At 39.1% G+C, this 18,135-nt stretch overlaps 2 protein-coding genes across 2 annotated transcripts in view; one reads left to right on the top strand and one right to left on the bottom strand.

Moving 5' to 3' along the window:
- LOC134854554 (uncharacterized) overlaps window positions 1-18,135 on the top strand; it is a 245,060-nt gene that overhangs the window by 72,505 nt on the left and 154,420 nt on the right. The window lies entirely within an intron of this gene.
- Window positions 9,657-12,131, bottom strand: LOC134854716 (uncharacterized). The gene has a single exon (XM_063871072.1). The coding sequence runs from the start codon at window positions 12,129-12,131 to the stop codon at window positions 9,657-9,659; it is 2,475 nt and encodes an 824-aa protein (XP_063727142.1).

Raw genomic sequence — 18,135 nt, 5'->3', positions numbered from 1 at the left:
CCGAGTTTTGTGTTTTTTGGCACTCTTTTCTCAGTTTCTATCCAGTCAGAAAAACTTCCATTCAGGTTTATTCTTTGGAAGCGTTCATATTAAAAAAAAAAAATTTATTTTTTCTATTTGAAATGACCAAATAAGGTGATTTTGTATTTCTAAGCTCTAAACTTGTTGAAATCTAAACTGAAATGGTCCTACAATTCTATTATTTGTGCATGAAGTTTTTTTTTCAATATTCAAAAAATTCTCAAGCTATGGAAAATGATCGACTTTTTTTAGATCCAACGAACCGTGTGATTCGAACAAGGGTATATTATCTGCTTTGTTCAATTCAAATGGAAAAATATTCACAACTAGCTTTGCATTTATAAAAAAAGACTAGTGAATCACAAATTTTGATTGGCCATCGTTTACTGCCCATGCATGTACAAAAAAAGACCCCTGATATTTTCTGATACGATCAGATATAACGAAAATTCAAAAATGAGACCTAACAGTTCCAAAAAAGAAAAGTTCTGATTTTTCATACATTGGGTTATAATTTCACTAAAATAGTTTCGTTGAAAGGGTTTATATTTATATATTGCTTGAATAGGAACCACGAACTTGGTTGATAAACATCCATTTTTGGTGAAGTGTCTTCAGAAGCGAGTGAACTCTCTGCGAATGTTTCCTTGTTTATATTTAACTAAATTGCCATTTGTTTACAACGAAGACGAGATTTCCGCCAAATATTTTCAGTTTTTTGATTCCGATAAGCTCAAATTAATTCTTGCTTACTTTTCAACTTTCGTTTGCACTCTGATTCAAACCTATCGGTTTTCAGTAGATTGTTAACTTCAATTTTTTTTATTGGTACAGGTTACTCGATAAACAGCGTTAAAAAATAAGCTTTTTAGCTATCCAAAGCAATCAAATTTTAGGACACAGTCTGCATTGGTGTGACTGAAACTACAAAGAGCGGAAACAAAGTAAATCTCTGGTTTACGGTTATTATTTTTTTTGAAAAATGTTATTCCACTTTTATTATTTGTCACTAAAAGTGAAGCCTTTTAATTATAAAAACAATCATAATAAAACGTATGATAAGAATTTTCTCCATGCTCTCAATGATCGGAATTGTATGAAATTGTCTGAACAGCAGGTTATCTCATCAGTAAGAAAATTATTGTATGAAGTTGTGTGATCAGCTTTTTTGGTGTATGGAGGTCAACTCTTCAAAAAAGGACCTTTTTGAATTTCATGAAGTCCTATCAAAACTTGCAAAACCATTGATATTCGGTAATTTTCACAAAACAAAAGAGCTTATAGTTTTTTGGTATTTCTTAGAAAAAATTTATCTACGTTTTTTTATGTGAATACACAATCCAAATATGATGAATGACTGTACTGATGATGGGTTTTGCCGGGAGAGAACATTACTCGACATGTCAAAAGAACCCTTGTTGATCTTGCAAATTGGTGCCACATCAACTGATAAAATTTTTGAAGCTAGATTGCACTATGCTTATTTGATAACAAACTTGTCTATCTAGGTTTTGACACAAGATTAAAAAAGACAGTTACCATTTTTCGTGAATTTAATCAATAAAAAATTTCTGAAAGATAAAAATCTCTAAAATTCTAGCACCTTTTCGTTTTAAGCTGACGAAATGAACATTTTTAATCATTTTTTGACTTGTCGGTTTTGAATCTCGTTAAGAACTTATTTCTGGTCTTGATTATGTTGGTTAAGCATTATAAACTATGTATTTTAGAGCTAATTTCGGAAAAAAAATCACCTATTTTATCTGCTCAGTTTTTTGGAGTGAGTGCTTTGGTATGGGGCTCAGTTGGCTACAAAAATCTCTATTATCTGGATCTAAAACGTCCGTGTGCACATCTGCGCTTGAAGTTAGCACCAAATGGCATTCCCCAACCAAAAATTCATAGCCTAAGTATTGTTTTAATGGTCCTTAAAGTTTCATAATTTCAAAGTTTTTGAAAGTAGGGAAACAGCGAGCTTGGTTTTCATCAACCTAAAAATCGATAGAAATTCTCTAGAGTTTAGTCACAATATTGTAGAAACCACTTGCGATTTGTAACATAAGTTGCGAAAAACTGGACATTTGCATACAGAACCTGGGCGGTTAGTCGCGAAAGTCGACAAAAATATTGGTAATAGAAAAGTCTGAAATACAAAAACTCCTATTTAAAATACATGAAGTCTGCAATATTTGAATCGATCCGCGTGGGGATCGAAAATTCATAGTCGCCACAGAGGTCAAAGTCTGCAAAATTTAAACATAAGTGTGCAAAGTCTTAACATATGTCTGCAAAGTCTAACATAAAGTCTGCAATGTCTGAATTGACCTGCGTGGGGATCAAAAACTCATAGTCGCCACGCAGGTCAAAGTCTGCAAAGTCTAATTATACGTCTGCAAAGTGTGAACCTCAATCTGCAAAGTCTAAACAGAAATATGCAAAGTCTGAACAAAATTTTGCAAAGTCTGAACATGAGTCTGCAAAGTCTGAACACAAAGTCTGCAAAGTCTGAACATAAGTCTGCAAAAGCTGAAACGTTCCCCGTGGTGGAGCGACAATTCATAGTCGCGACGCAGGTTAAAGACTGCAAAGTCTTAACATAAGTCTGAAAAATTTGAACATCAGCCTGTAAAATCTGAACATAAGTCTGCAAAGTCTGAACATAAGTCTGCAAAAGCTGAAACGATCCCCGTGGTGGAACGACAATTCATAGTCGCCACGCAGGTTAAAGTCTGCAAAGTCTGAACGTAAGTCTGTCAAATCTGAACCAGATCCGTGTGGGGACCAACTAATATTAGTCGCCACGCAGGTCAAAGTCTGCAAAATCTAATTATCAGTCTGCAAAGTCTGACCTCAACCTGCGAAGTCTAAACATAAGTCTGCAAAGTCTATACATAAGTCTGCAATGACTGAATATAAGTCTGCAAAGTCTGAACATAAAATTTTTAAAGTTTGAACCGATCCGCACGCGGACCGACAAACTAAAGTGGCCACGTAGGTCAAGTCTGCAAACTCTAAACATCAGCCTGTAAAGTCTGAACATAAGTCTGCAAAATTTGAACAAAAGGTCTGCAAAGTCTGAACTTAAGCCTGCTTAGTCTGAAGCTAAGTCTGTCAACTCTGAACCAGATCCGCGTGGGTACCAAGAGTTTATAGACGCCACGCAGGTCAAAGTCTGCAAAATCTAATTATAAGTCTGCAAAGTCTGACCTCAATCTGCAAAGTCTAAACATAAGTCTGCAAAGTCTATACATAAGTCTGCAATGACTGAATATAAGTCTGCAAAGTCTGAACATAATAATATTTACAAAGTTTGAACCAATCCGCGAGGGGACCGAAAAACTAAAGTGGCCACGTAGGTCAAAGCCTGCAAAGTCTGAATATAAAGTGTATAAAGTCTGAATGTAAGTCTGCAAAGTCTGAACATAAGAATACAAAGTCTGAACATAAAGTCTGCAAAGTCTAGACATAAGTCTGCAAAGTCTAAACATAAGTCTGTAAAGTCTTTAAATAATGCAATGTCTGAATATAAGTCTGCAAAGTCTGAACAGAAGTCTACAAAATCTGAGCATACGTCTGCAAAGTCTGAACACAAAGTCTTCAAAGTCTGAACAAAAGTCTGACCTCAATCTGCAAAGTCTAAACATAAGTCTGCAAAGTCTATACATAAGTCTGCAATGACTGAATATAAGTCTGCAAAGTCTGAGCATAATAATATTTTCAAAGTTTGAACCAATCCGCGAGGGGACCGAAAAACTAAAGTGGCCACGTAGGTCAAAGTCTGCAAACTCTAAACAAAAGCCTGCAAAGTCTGAACATAAGTCTGCAAAGGCTGAAAACAAGCCTGCAAAGTCTGAATATAAAGTGTGTAAAGTCTGAATGTAAGTCTGCAAAGTCTGAACATAAGAATACAAAGTCTGAACATAAAGTCTGCAAAGTCTAGACATAAGTCTGCAAAGTCTAAACATAAGTCTGTAAAGTCTTTAAATAATGCAATGTCTGTATATAAGTCTTCAAAGTCTGAACAGAAGTCTACAAAGTCTGAGCATAAGTCTGCAAAGTCTGAACACAAAGTCTTCAGAGTCTGAACAAAAGTCTGCGAAGTCTGAACAAAAAGTCTGCAAAAGCTGAAACGATCCGCGTGGTGGAACGACAATTAATAATCGACACGCAGGGTAAAGTCTGCAAAGTCTGAACATCGGCCTGCAAAGTCTGAACATACGTCTGCAAAGGATGAAAATACGCCCACAAAATCCAACAAAATTTCTGCAACGTCTGAACATAAAGTCTGCAAAGTTCAAAACATAAGTCTGAAAAGTCTGAACATAAGTCTGCAAAGTTTGAGCAAAGAGTCTGCAAAAACTGAATCGATCCGCGTAGAGGAGCGGAAGTTCATATTCGCCACGCAAGTTAAACTCTACAAAGTCTAAAACATCAGTCTGCAGAGTCTGAAGAAAAGTCTGCAAAGTCTGAACATAAGTCTGCAAAAGCTGAAACGATCCCCGTGGTGGAACGACAATTCATAGTCGCCACGAAGGTTAAAGTCTGCAAAGTCTGAACGTAAGTCTGTCAAATCTGAACCAGATCCGCGTTGCGACCAAATAATTATAGTCGCCACGCAGGTCAAAGTATGCAAAATCTAATTATAAGTCTGCAAAGTCTGACCTCAATCTGCAAAGTCTATACATAAGTCTGCAAAGTCTATACATAAATGTGCAATGACTGAATATAAGTCTGCAAAGTCTGAACATAATATTTACAAAGTTTGAACCGATCCGCGAGTGGACCGAAAAACTAAAGTGGCCACGTAGGTCAAAGTCTGCAAAGTCTAAACATAAGCCTGCAAAGTCTGAACATAAGTCTGCAAAGGCTGAAAACAAGCCTGCCAAGTCTGAATATAAAGTGTGTAAAGTCTGAATGTAAGTCTGCAAAGTCTAAACATAAGTCGGCAAAGTCTGAACATAATGCTGCAAAATCTAAACATAGAGTCTGCAAATTTGAATCGATCCGCGTGGGGGACCCGAAATTCATAGTCGCCACGCAGGTTAAAGTCTACAAAGTCTAAACAAAAGTCTGCAAAGTCTGAACAAAAGCCTGCAAAGTCTGAACATAAGTCTGCAAAGTCTAAACATAAGTCGGCAAAGTCTGAACACAAAGTCTTCAGAGTCTGAACAAAAGTCTGCGAAGTCTGAACAAAAAGTCTGCAAAAGCTGAAACGATCCGCGTGGTGGAACGACAATTAATAATCGACACGCAGGGTAAAGTCTGCAAAGTCTGAAAATCGGCCTGCAAAGTCTGAACACAAAGTCTTCAGAGTCTGAACAAAAGTCTGCGAAGTCTGAACAAAAAGTCTGCAAAAGCTGAAACGATCCGCGTGGTGGAACGACAATTAATAATCGACACGCAGGGTAAAGTCTGCAAAGTCTGAACATCGGCCTGCAAAGTCTGAACATACGTCTGCAAAGGATGAAAATACGCCCACAAAATCCAACAAAATTTCTGCAACGTCTGAACATAAAGTCTGCAAAGTTCAAAACATAAGTCTGAAAAGTCTGAACATAAGTCTGCAAAGTTTGAGCAAAGAGTCTGCAAAAACTGAATCGATCCGCGTAGAGGAGCGGAAGTTCATATTCGCCACGCAAGTTAAACTCTACAAAGTCTAAAACATCAGTCTGCAGAGTCTGAAGAAAAGTCTGCAAAGTCTGAACATAAGTCTGCAAAAGCTGAAACGATCCCCGTGGTGGAACGACAATTCATAGTCGCCACGAAGGTTAAAGTCTGCAAAGTCTGAACGTAAGTCTGTCAAATCTGAACCAGATCCGCGTTGAGACCAAATAATTATAGTCGCCACGCAGGTCAAAGTATGCAAAATCTAATTATAAGTCTGCAAAGTCTGACCTCAATCTGCAAAGTCTAAACATAAGTCTGCAAAGTCTATACATAAATGTGCAATGACTGAATATAAGTCTGCAAAGTCTGAACATAATATTTACAAAGTTTGAACCGATCCGCGAGGGGACCGAAAAACTAAAGTGGCCACGTAGGTCAAAGTCTGCAAAGTCTAAACATAAGCCTGCAAAGTCTGAACATAAGTCTGCAAAGGCTGAAAACAAGCCTGCAAAGTCTGAATATAAAGTGTGTAAAGTCTGAATGTAAGTCTGCAAAGTCTAAACATAAGTCGGCAAAGTCTGAACATAATGCTGCAAAATCTAAACATAGAGTCTGCAAATTTGAATCGATCCGCGTGGGGGACCCGAAATTCATAGTCGCCACGCAGGTTAAAGTCTACAAAGTCTAAACAAAAGTCTGCAAAGTCTGAACAAAAGCCTGCAAAGTCTGAACATAAGTCTGCAAAGTCTAAACATAAGTCGGCAAAGTCTGAACATATGTCTGCAAAGTCTAACAAAAAGTCTGCAATGTCTGAATCGACCCGCGTGGGGATCAAAAATTCATAGTCGTCACGCAGGTCAAAGTCCGCAAAATTTAAACATAAGTCCGCAATTCTAAACATCAGCCTACAAAGGCTGAAAATAAGCCTGCAAAGTCTGAACAAAAAGTCTGCAATGACTGAATATAAGTCTGCAAAGTCTGAACATAATAATATTTACAAAGTTTGAACCAATCCGCGAGGGGACCGAAAAACTAAAGTGGCCACGTAGGTCAAAGCCTGCAAACTCTAAACATAAGCCTGCAAAGTCTGAACATAAGTCTGCAAAGGCTGAAAACAAGCCTGCAAAGTCTGAATATAAAGTGTGTAAAGTCTGAATGTAAGTCTGCAAAAACTGAACATAAGAATACAAAGTCTGAACATAAAGTCTGCAAAGTCTATACATAAGTCTGCAATGACTGAATATAAGTCTGCAAAGTCTGAACATAATAATATTTACAAAGTTTGAACCAATCCGCGAGGGGACCGAAAAACTAAAGTGGCCACGTAGGTCAAAGTCTGCAAACTCTAAACATAAGCCTGCAAAGTCTGAACATAAGTCTGCAAAGGCTGAAAACAAGCCTGCAAAGTCTGAATATAAAGTGTATAAAGTCTGAATGTAAGTCTGCAAAGTCTGAACATAAGAATACAAAGTCTGAACATAAAGTCTGCAAAGTCTAGACATAAGTCTGCAAAGTCTAAACATAAGTCTGTAAAGTCTTTAAATAATGCAATGTCTGAATATAAGTCTGCAAAGTCTGAACAGAAGTCTACAAAATCTGAGCATAAGTCTGCAAAGTCTGAACACAAAGTCTTCAAAGTCTGAACAAAAGTCTGACCTCAATCTGCAAAGTCTAAACATAAGTCTGCAAAGTCTATACATAAGTCTGCAATGACTGAATATAAGTCTGCAAAGTCTGAGCATAATAATATTTACAAAGTTTGAACCAATCCGCGAGGGGACCGAAAAACTAAAGTGGCCACGTGGGTCAAAGTCTGCAAACTCTAAACAAAAGCCTGCAAAGTCTAAACATAAGTCTGCAAAGGCTGAAAACAAGCCTGCAAAGTCTGAATATAGAGTGTGTAAAGTCTGAATGTAAGTCTGCAAAGTCTGAACATAAGAATACAAAGTCTGAACATAAAGTCTGCAAAGTCTAGACATAAGTCTGCAAAGTCTAAACATAAGTCTGTAAAGTCTTTAAATAATGCAATGTCTGTATATAAGTCTGCAAAGTCTGAACAGAAGTCTACAAAGTCTGAGCATAAGTCTGCAAAGTCTGAACACAAAGTCTTCAGAGTCTGAACAAAAGTCTGCGAAGTCTGAACAAAAAGTCTGCAAAAGCTGAAACGATCCGCGTGGTGGAACGACAATTAATAATCGACACGCAGGGTAAAGTCTGCAAAGTCTGAACATCGGCCTGCAAAGTCTGAACATACGTCTGCAAAGGATGAAAATACGCCCACAAAATCCAACAAAAATTCTGCTACGTCTGAACATAAAGTCTGCAAAGTTCAAAACATAAGTCTGAAAAGTCTGAACATAAGTCTGCAAAGTTTGAGCAAAGAGTCTGCAAAAACTGAATCGATCCGCGTAGAGGAGCGGAAGTTCATATTCGCCACGCAAGTTAAACTCTACAAAGTCTAAACATCAGTCTGCAGAGTCTGAAGAAAAGTCTGCAAAGTCTGAATATAAGTCTGCAAAATCTAAACATCAGCCTGTAAAAAATGTACATAAGTCTGCAAAGGCTGAAAACAAGCCTGCAAAGTCTGAATATAAAGTGTGTAAAGTCTGAATGTAAGTCTGCAAAGTCTGAACATAAGAATACAAAGTCTGAACATAAAGTCTGCAAAGTCTAGACATAAGTCTGCAAAGTCTAAACATAAGTCTGTAAAGTCTTTAAATAATGCAATGTCTGTATATAAGTCTGCAAAGTCTGAACAGAAGTCTACAAAGTCTGAGCATAAGTCTGCAAAGTCTGAACACAAAGTCTTCAGAGTCTGAACAAAAGTCTGCGAAGTCTGAACAAAAAGTCTGCAAAAGCTGAAACGATCCGCGTGGTGGAACGACAATTAATAATCGACACGCAGGGTAAAGTCTGCAAAGTCTGAACATCGGCCTGCAAAGTCTGAACATACGTCTGCAAAGGATGAAAATACGCCCACAAAATCCAACAAAAATTCTGCAACGTCTGAACATAAAGTCTGCAAAGTTCAAAACATAAGTCTGAAAAGTCTGAACATAAGTCTGCAAAGTTTGAGCAAAGAGTCTGCAAAAACTGAATCGATCCGCGTAGAGGAGCGGAAGTTCATATTCGCCACGCAATTTAAACTCTACAAAGTCTAAACATCAGTCTGCAGAGTCTGAAGAAAAGTCTGCAAAGTCTGAATATAAGTCTGCAAAATCTAAACATCAGCCTGTAAAAAATGTACATAAGTCTGCAAAGTCTGAACATAAGTCTGCAAAAGCTGAAACGATCCCCGTGGTGGAACGACAATTCATAGTCGCCACGAAGGTTAAAGTCTGCAAAGTCTGAACGTAAGTCTGTCAAATCTGAACCAGATCCGCGTTGGGACCAAATAATTATAGTCGCTGGTTTCTCGCCGAAGCCTAAAACTTTTCAATAGCGGACCAACTCAGCTTGACGTAGCTGAGATTTTACTTTAACTTTGATTCAACGAAGATATGATTGTATATCAGAGGGAGGGGAACAGCTTATACCTGCTTCATTGTGTATACCAAGACAATGAAGTTGAACATCTTTTATTTAAGAAGAAAAGTCTTGCAAATGTCAATATAACTTCAATGGGTTTTTGGCGTGTGCCTGCAGCGAGTATTCAATGCTAGCATTACAATACAAGAACTCTGAAACGTTGTATTGCAATATTCGCAATTTTTTTACTCGTTGAGTTTGTGCAATGAGCCTTGATCCAGTCTCTATCTGTCTAAACCAGAGTCACAAGGCTCACCCAACTGCTGCTTCTTAATGTTGATCAATTTTACAAGCTGTTTTGAAAATTTGGATAATTCGATATAAAATTACATTACATAAAAAGGGGATTAATCCCGCGTAGATTAAATCAAACATTTGAAACAATCTTTGTTGGTTTAAATCAGTTTTTTGGCGGTTAATAATTTCCATTTTGTTTTTCACTTGATTACGTTGCTTGCTGCAAGCAACATTGCCGCCCACCTTGAATGAGCCAAGTTCATTCAACACTGACTGTGAATTTGCTTAGTTTTGTGCAAGGCCGGACGCAGCGACCCCTTGCGGTATTGAAGTCGTTGTTTTGAATTCCACTCCTTTCGAGGCTGCAGAGAAGACAAGTACTCCTTGCTCCATCGCTTCCAAAAAACTTCAATGAGTTCTTCTAGGTGACCCATGTCTCGGAACTCTTTGATGAAGTCTCGATACTGAGTGTATAAAACCACATCCTGCTTAGGTTTGCGTTCCAGACTGAAGAATGGTTTGGGTGCATTTGCTCTGCACTCGTCGAATGTTCCAACGTTTGTCTCGAAAGGCAAAATAACACAGTAGCAACCATCTGACTCAGTTACAGTTGTTTTGTCGTAGTGATCCTCAACAAACTCTTCTTCGTTTGATCGAGGGCTTCGGTTCGAAGGCAAGTCATCAACTGTCCACAATCGGTTTATGTCCAGATCAGACACCTGACTGACGAAGTTTGCTTGCAAAACTCTATCATCATTGCGCCTGCTTAAAAACTGTACTGATCCACTCACAATCCAGCCAAAAATTGATTCATCCAAGCTGAGAGATCCTTCTCGTATCCGTTTACCAGTGGTGAGCTCGTTTGCCAATTCAACACCACATAGAAGATCAATCCGTCCTCTTTTGTCGAAATCTGGATCCGCCAGTTCATATCGAGATGGAAGGTTATGCTTGCGTACATCCACATCGTCTGCTGGTAAATCTGATGTGACTTGGGGCATGATGAAGAAATCTGCTCGTAGTGTGTCTTCTCCAGGCAATGACAAAGTTATCGGAGCAAGACCTCTCGTCTCCAATGGGGGTGCTGTTCCAACTGGTTTCACTGTTTGGTTGACTGATTTACGAGGCAATCCATTCCGTCGTACGAAGCTTTCACTGACGAAGTTCAACTGTGATCCATTGTCTATCAAGGCACGGCAAATGATTTCCTGTCTGTGATGGTTGAACAGCGGTATCCTGCAAGTTCCAAGTAGGGCCGTTTTGTCAGGTTCCTTAGCACTAATGGCAGTACACAGGTTGTTTCCACTGGTATGACAATCGTTTACAGTATTTCTCTCAGTTGTATTCTGTTGTTCCCTGTGCTGATTGTCCACGTGAAGAAGAGAATGGTGTCTTTTTCCACACAGTTTACAATTGTGCGTGCTTGGGCATTTCGTTACCAAATGCCCTGGGCGCAAACAATTAAAGCATAGTCGTTTGGAAGTCACTTCGTCTTTCCGTGTATGTACTATCAACTTCTTGAACTCGTTACATGCAGTTACACTATGAAGTGCTCCACAAAACACACATTGCTCGTCCACAGTTGTTGCTCCATACGATTGCCTTCGGTCGATTTTACTTTGGAAATCAGAATGTGCTTCAATTCGAGTCGTTGGTTTCTGTAAAGTGATTGATGACTTCACTGCTTCTAGTGCCCTCGCTCGCGCACTAATGAAATCGTCAAGCTCGTTTAGTTTCTGGAGCTCTCTTCCTGGGTTGTGAAGCTGCCATTGCTTTTGGCTTTCCGGATCCAGTTTCTGCTCAATTACATGAACCAGTATTGGATCCCAGTCTTCAGTATTACAGCCTTGCACTTCTAATGCAGCCACATTTTCGCGCAAACACTCCAAAAGCTTCCTGAGGCTTGTTCCATCTTCGGTTTTCAAAGTCGGGTAGTGTAACACAGCACTGAGATGCATGCTTACAATGAACCTCTTGTTGTCGAATCGGTCCATTAGAGTCCTCCTTGCGAGCTCGTAGTTCACGTCTGTTACTGCTACATTCTTGATCAGATCGTTTGCTTCTCCTCGAAGTGAAGACTTGAGGTAGTTCAACTTCTCAGCATTTTGGAGGTTTGGATTTCCATGTACAGCAGAATCGAACTGATCGATGAAGCTCGTCCACTCTGTATACTTCCCACTGAAGGAAGGAAGATCTATCTTTGGCAATTTGATCTGACTTGATCTTGGTGAGAACATTGTATGAAGCCCGTTCGCTTCTCCTGTCGATCCTCTGGAAGACGCTTGCTGATCTTCCAAGAAATCATTCGTCTGCTGAATGAATTCTCGTACCTCCGCTCTGAACTCACAAGCCGTTTCAAGCTCGGCTTGCAGACGTTCGTCTGGTACAACGTCCTCTATCAATCGATCCTTTTCACTGATCGATGTGAGGGTCTCTCTTATGACAGCAAGAGAAATTCGCAAGCCAGCAAGATCAGTCACTGGATTGACCGATCGGATTGAGTTTATTCGATGCCTATGCTTAGAAATGCATGTCTTGTGACCACTTCTGGAGTGAACCAGCTTCAGGTATGTTCGTCCTGACTGATCGTTTTGTCCATGTTGCGCGCTCACAACAGCTGGTTGATCGCTCTGCTCGTTCGCATTGCTCTGACCTGGTTGCTCGTTTGCAACTGATCGTACATCGCCTTGCTCGTTCGCGAAGCTTCGTAGATCGTACTGGTCGTTGGTATCACTCATAGTTCGTGGTTCGTGGTTATTGGTTAATGGTTAGTAGTTCTTGGTTCGTTGTGTCCGGGTCGACGCGGATCAATGGTTTCTCGCCGAAGCCTAAAACTTTTCAATAGCGGACCAACTCAGCTTGACGTAGCTGATATTTTACTTTAACTTTGATTCAACGAAGATATGATTGTATATCAGAGGGAGGGGAACAGCTTATACCTGCTTCATTGTGTATACCAAGACAATGAAGTTGAACATCTTTTATTTAAGAAGAAAAGTCTTGCAAATGTCAATATAACTTCAATGGGTTTTTGGCGTGTGCCTGCAGCGAGTATTCAATGCTAGCATTACAATACAAGAACTCTGAAACGTTGTATTGCAATATTCGCAATTTTTTTACTCGTTGAGTTTGTGCAATGAGCCTTGATCCAGTCTCTATCTGTCTAAACCAGAGTCACAAGGCTCACCCAACTGCTGCTTCTTAATGTTGATCAATTTTACAAGCTGTTTTGAAAATTTGGATAATTCGATATAAAATTACATTACATAAAAAGGGGATTAATCCCGCGTAGATTAAATCAAACATTTGAAACAATCTTTGTTGGTTTAAATCAGTTTTTTGGCGGTTAATAATTTCCATTTTGTTTTTCACTTGATTACGTTGCTTGCTGCAAGCAACAGTCGCCATGCAGGTCAAAGTATGCAAAATCTCATTATAAGTCTGCAAAGTCTGACCTCAATCTGCAAAGTCTAAACATAAGTCTGCAAAGTCTATACATAAGTGTGCAATGACTGAATATAAGTCTGCAAAGTCTGAGCATAATATTTACAAAGTTTGAACCGATCCGCGAGGGGACCGAAAAACTAAAGTGGCCACGTAGGTCAAAGTCTGCAAAGTCTAAACATAAGCCTGCAAAGTCTGAACATAAGTCTGCAAAGGCTGAAAACAAGCTTGCAAAGTCTGAATATAAAGTGTGTAAAGTCTGAATGTAAGTCTGCAAAGTCTAAACATAAGTCGGCAAAGTCTGAACATAATGCTGCAAAATCTAAACATAGAGTCTGCAAATTTGAATCGATCCGCGTGGGGGACCCGAAATTCATAGTCGCCACGCAGGTTAAAGTCTACAAAGTCTAAACATAAGTCTGCAAAGTCTGAACAAAAGCCTGCAAAGTCTGAACATAAGTCTGCAAAGTCTAAACATAAGTCGGCAAAGTCTGAACATATGTCTGCAAAGTCTAACAAAAAGTCTGCAATGTCTGAATCGACCCGCGTGGGGATCAAAAATTCATAGTCGTCACGCAGGTCAAAGTCCGCAAAATTTAAACATAAGTCCGCAATTCTAAACATCAGCCTACAAAGGCTGAAAATAAGCCTGCAAAGTCTGAACAAAAAGTCTGCAAAGTCTGAAAGTAAGTCTGCAAAGTCTGAACCTAAGTCTGTTAAGTCTGAACCAGATTCGCGTGGGGACCAAAAATTTATAGTTGCCATGCAGTACAAAGTCTGCAAAGTCAAAACATGAGTCTGAAAAGTCAGAATAGAAGTCTGCAGAGTCTGAGCATAAGTTTGCAAAGTTTGAACACTAGTGTAGTAAGTCTGAACATAAGTCTGCAAAAACCTCGAATTGATACTGAAAAACTCGCATGAACTTACAGATCAACCCAAACAAACTACCCTCAACTGAAATATCAAGCAGTTTCTAATTTGATTTTTTCGCTTTAACTCATATCAAGGAAGAATAAATAACAGATAAATTAAGCAAATTTTAAGCTCAGCTCTGTCACAGATTTATAGCAAAGAAAAGAAACAAAAATGAAATGTATACTGGATAGAGTAATAGTCAGTCTTGTTCAAAAAGCTTTATTAAAGACACTCCGCATTGTTTATTTTTTCGTTGAACTGGTAAGAGTTTCGAACAAACATGGTGTGAAGACGCTACAGTTGTTTCGTTTGTGTTTTCATTTAAAAGCCCAAAAAGCTGAATTTCAAAGTCGTTTATTTCACAATCAAAATGCTTTAGTGTTTCATTTTTTCTGTGATTTTTATGAAACAACAGCAATCAGTGTGAGACAACAGCATTACTTACATACATACTAAGTTACATACATATACATAAATACATACATACATACATACATACATACATACATACATACATACATACATACATACATACATACATACATACATACATACATACATACATACATACATACATACATACATACATACATACATACATACATACATACATACATACATACATACATACATACATACATACATACATACATACATACATACATACATACATACATACATACATACATACATACATACATACATACATACATACATACATACATACATAACTCTATACCTACATAAAACCCAGACTTTTGTTGGTTCCATATTTTAGAATCCGTGTCCTGACCTCCAGCAACTTATTCTCGTTTTCTGTTGCGACACATGATCGGAAGAGATTTTTCGTGCACCCAATTTCAGTTGAACCCCTCGAACTTAAAATGGATGAAAATGTTCAAACGGTTTTGTGCCGAAATTTTTTAGTCCACGAGCTCCAAAACCGTCCATACGGTTTTCCTGTCCATACGTCTTAATCCTGACTTCTTCAGTCCACACTGTCTGCACAAGGATTCATTTGGTCGACACGGTCCATAGCCAGAATCCTTCGGTCCGCGCAGTCTGAATGTGGATTTGTTTGGATCACACGGTCTGAATCCGGACTCTGTCGGTCCATATGGTCTGATTCCGGACTTCTTTGATCCACACGGTCTGAATCTGGATTTCGTTGGTCCACAAATTCTGAAAACAAGTCTGACAGGCTGGCTGGGACAGCTGAAAAGACACAGAGAACCGGTTAATGCATATTACAATTGCTCTTCGATCCGGCATTGTTTTTATGGTATCTTATATCTCAACACGCGCAAGAAATGCTGCTGATATTTAGTTTTTCAGAAAGTATGTTGCCCTCTAAGGCTCAAACCTTGCTGTACTGGAGAGAAACGTCGTGTCCTAGTAATGAGAGACCGGAATGCCGCAGAACAAAATTATACAATAATCTCCAGGAATCTGATCATTTTATTACTGATCACATAAACGTCAATCTTTCTTAGGATTCAATCACGTTTCTATCGCGGTTTTCGGTGCAACAAGTCTGACAGGCTGGCTGGGACAGCTGAGAAGACACAGAGAAGGGCTTAATGCAGATTACAATTGCTACTTGATCCGGCATTGTTTTTATGGTTCGAGAGTCATGCAAAAATCAAACGTAATACTCAGAAAAAAAACATATCGTGGATAAGCTGCATGCTGGTTTCGACCAACTAGTCGTGTTCGTGTCTTTCAGGCACTGAAAGAGTTTTCAAGCTTTGCTCTGAAGACAAGTTCAAGTTCCCTGCTGTCATTAATAAAGAACAGACTGACTTCCCGGGTCGAGATCACGCTCAAAAACCGCTCAAGATATGGGCGGTTTGAGCGGCTTTCCAGCAAGATTTGAGCTGTTTTGGCGGTGTTTTTGGAAAAAACCGCTCAAACCGCTCAACTCTTGCTTAAAAAACCGCTCAAAAACCGCTCATTTTTTGCGGTGATTTTTGAACGGTTTTTCAAGCAAGATTTGAGCGATTTTTAAGCGATTTTTGAGCGGTCTTATAAAGAAACCGATTAAAACCAACAAAAAGGCCTGGAAAGGTAATGTGACGCTATTATGCAGTTGAAATACTACCTGGGTTGACCTCCATATGCTTATCTTACATTTCCCCACACCGAAAATGCTTATCTTACAATTTCCTACATCGGCAATTTTGTTGACCACAATCTTTACATATTGGCAATTCATGCTCCTGATCTCTGTTCAGTTACAAAATTCGAAAAAAAAACAATTATCTAACTGCTGATTTTCAGATAGATGTTGCAGTCAAGTCAATTGTTGATGAATTGTCATATATTGCTTTTCATTTTGGCATAACACACTGTTTTCTGAATAAAATCATGAGTAACAAAAGGTATGTAAAAACTTCGTAGAAGATTTATTCAAGTCGCTCAAAAATTTATGTGATTTATGTTTATCCGTTTTTAGGCGCTTTGAAACTGAGAGCTTAATTACTATATCAATGCCGGAAACCGTGTAGAGATCCCGCTCAAAAACCGCTCAAGATTTGAACGGCTGGAGAAATTTGGCGGTTTGGCGGTTTGGGTTGTTTTTTTTCTTAAAAACGATTTTTATTTCAAAGGAGCAAGCCGCTATCCACAATTCTTACGACACAAATTGAATGGTAAGTTTTGAAATCCTGGGAATAAAAAATCAGACTGAAAATGACAACAACAGCAACCACTACGGCAGAAAAACTATGACGCTAACAGAATCGAAGACGACCCGACGAGCACGGGATTACGAGCTCGAGTGACGATGACTAGAAGTTAAATCGCCCAACTACAGCAGGTCACCACATAATTAAGAGCTGATTAAATAAAACGACTCATATTTGGTCTACATGCTCTCAACGCCGGACCTCATGTAGGACTCAAAAAAAGGAATATTTTAGAAAAGAGTTACCGAATAACAAAAATGTCTCTCAAATGACACTAAGACCGTTTGGGCCACAATCGAACAAGTGGAAATAATCAGAGGACAGAAATCAAGTGCATTGGTTGTTTTCCATTGACTATCGAAAGCAATCAATTGCGCGAAAAACGATATTTACAAGTCCAAATCAAATGCGGCTTGGCAAACTTCAGCTGAGCTAGTCTATTGAAAAGCCTAGCTCAGATGAGCTCAGAAATTTCAAACAATTCCGAGTATTGACAGACTTTAGATTTTTGTTCATGAGCGTATCCGATTTCAATCACAAGGAATTTTGAGCAGCGCAGAAGACATGAAAGGTGTTGCAGAGCAAATGTAACAAGAGTTTAAACATATAAAACAGAGAATAAATTCATATAAGCTACTAATAAGCTTAATATAAGCTCTAAGCTACAGTAACGCCGACTATACAGACTTTCCAGTTGGCGTACGTTCGAGTCCCCCACCTGACCATGTATTATTACCCTAAAAAAAGGGGTTATATCCTATTTTAACTGTTTTTTGTTCTAATTCGGTTCAGCCTTGATTAAGGCTGACCGCCAAAAAGAGCAATTTGTCTCAAGGACATTATTATCGGTTCTTGTGGCTAGCTTGCGCCGATTTGTACAGTTTTCGGGGCAGTTTCATGAAGTTGTATGATGTTATACTTGACCGAAGATATGATGAACTTTGAGTTTCCGAGAGTTTTTGCCTATAAATGCTCCTCATATTTCAGCACTCGAATTCATAGTTTTTACCAACTTACGGAGATTGAGCGCGCACATTTTGGCGCCCCACAAGGGACACAATTGTTGAAAGTTCCCTTTTGAAGGTTCCTGGACACGTCTGTTGCAGATTGCAGTTTCCCCGACACGAGAATAATCTGCACAAGTGATCGATTCAGTATTTCAGTTGCTCGTTACGACGCTTCCGAATGTATCGTGATACGACGCTTTTCAAAGAAAGTTCGTGAGACTTTTTCCAAGACATTTCGGGGCAGCTTCTTTCGGAATTGGGTTGGACGACATTTCTCTCACTCACTTGAGTTTTGGCCGAGATTTCACACAGGCAGTTGAGGTCAAACAGGTAGCTCAACAAGAGGTAGAAAGAGCTAAGTTTCTGGTTCAGAAGAGAGAGCAAGTGAAATAGGCCCGAATCATCGCGCGGGCGACTCTAAAGGTGCAGAGTTGTTAGCGAAGACGCTGAACTATTGAGGCCTTCAAACAGGTATCCTGATTTCAACTGAGGCTATTAAACAGAAGGAACGGAGGGTTTTCTCAGCTATCCAGATCATTAGACAGGGGGTCAACTACAGATGTTTTGAGTGAGTTTGAGAAGAGATTGCTGGACAATTGCTTTGCGGCTGGCCTAAAATCTGACAACCAGAAACCGGTGACTGCCCAATCTCCAAATGTGTAAGAAAGTTCCAAAACTTTCGAAACTCT

Source organism: Symsagittifera roscoffensis, chromosome 9 (assembly GCF_963678635.1).
Source record: "Symsagittifera roscoffensis chromosome 9, txSymRosc1.1, whole genome shotgun sequence".
Classification (NCBI taxonomy): Eukaryota; Metazoa; Xenacoelomorpha; order Acoela; family Convolutidae; genus Symsagittifera; species Symsagittifera roscoffensis.
Note: the sequence above shows the minus strand (reverse complement) of the source record. Positions and strands in the feature narration are given on the sequence as shown.

Coding starts and splice junctions, on each gene's coding strand:
- LOC134854716 (XM_063871072.1), bottom strand. CDS start 12,131: ATGAGTGATACCAACGACCAGTACGATCTACGAAGCTTCGCGAACGAG.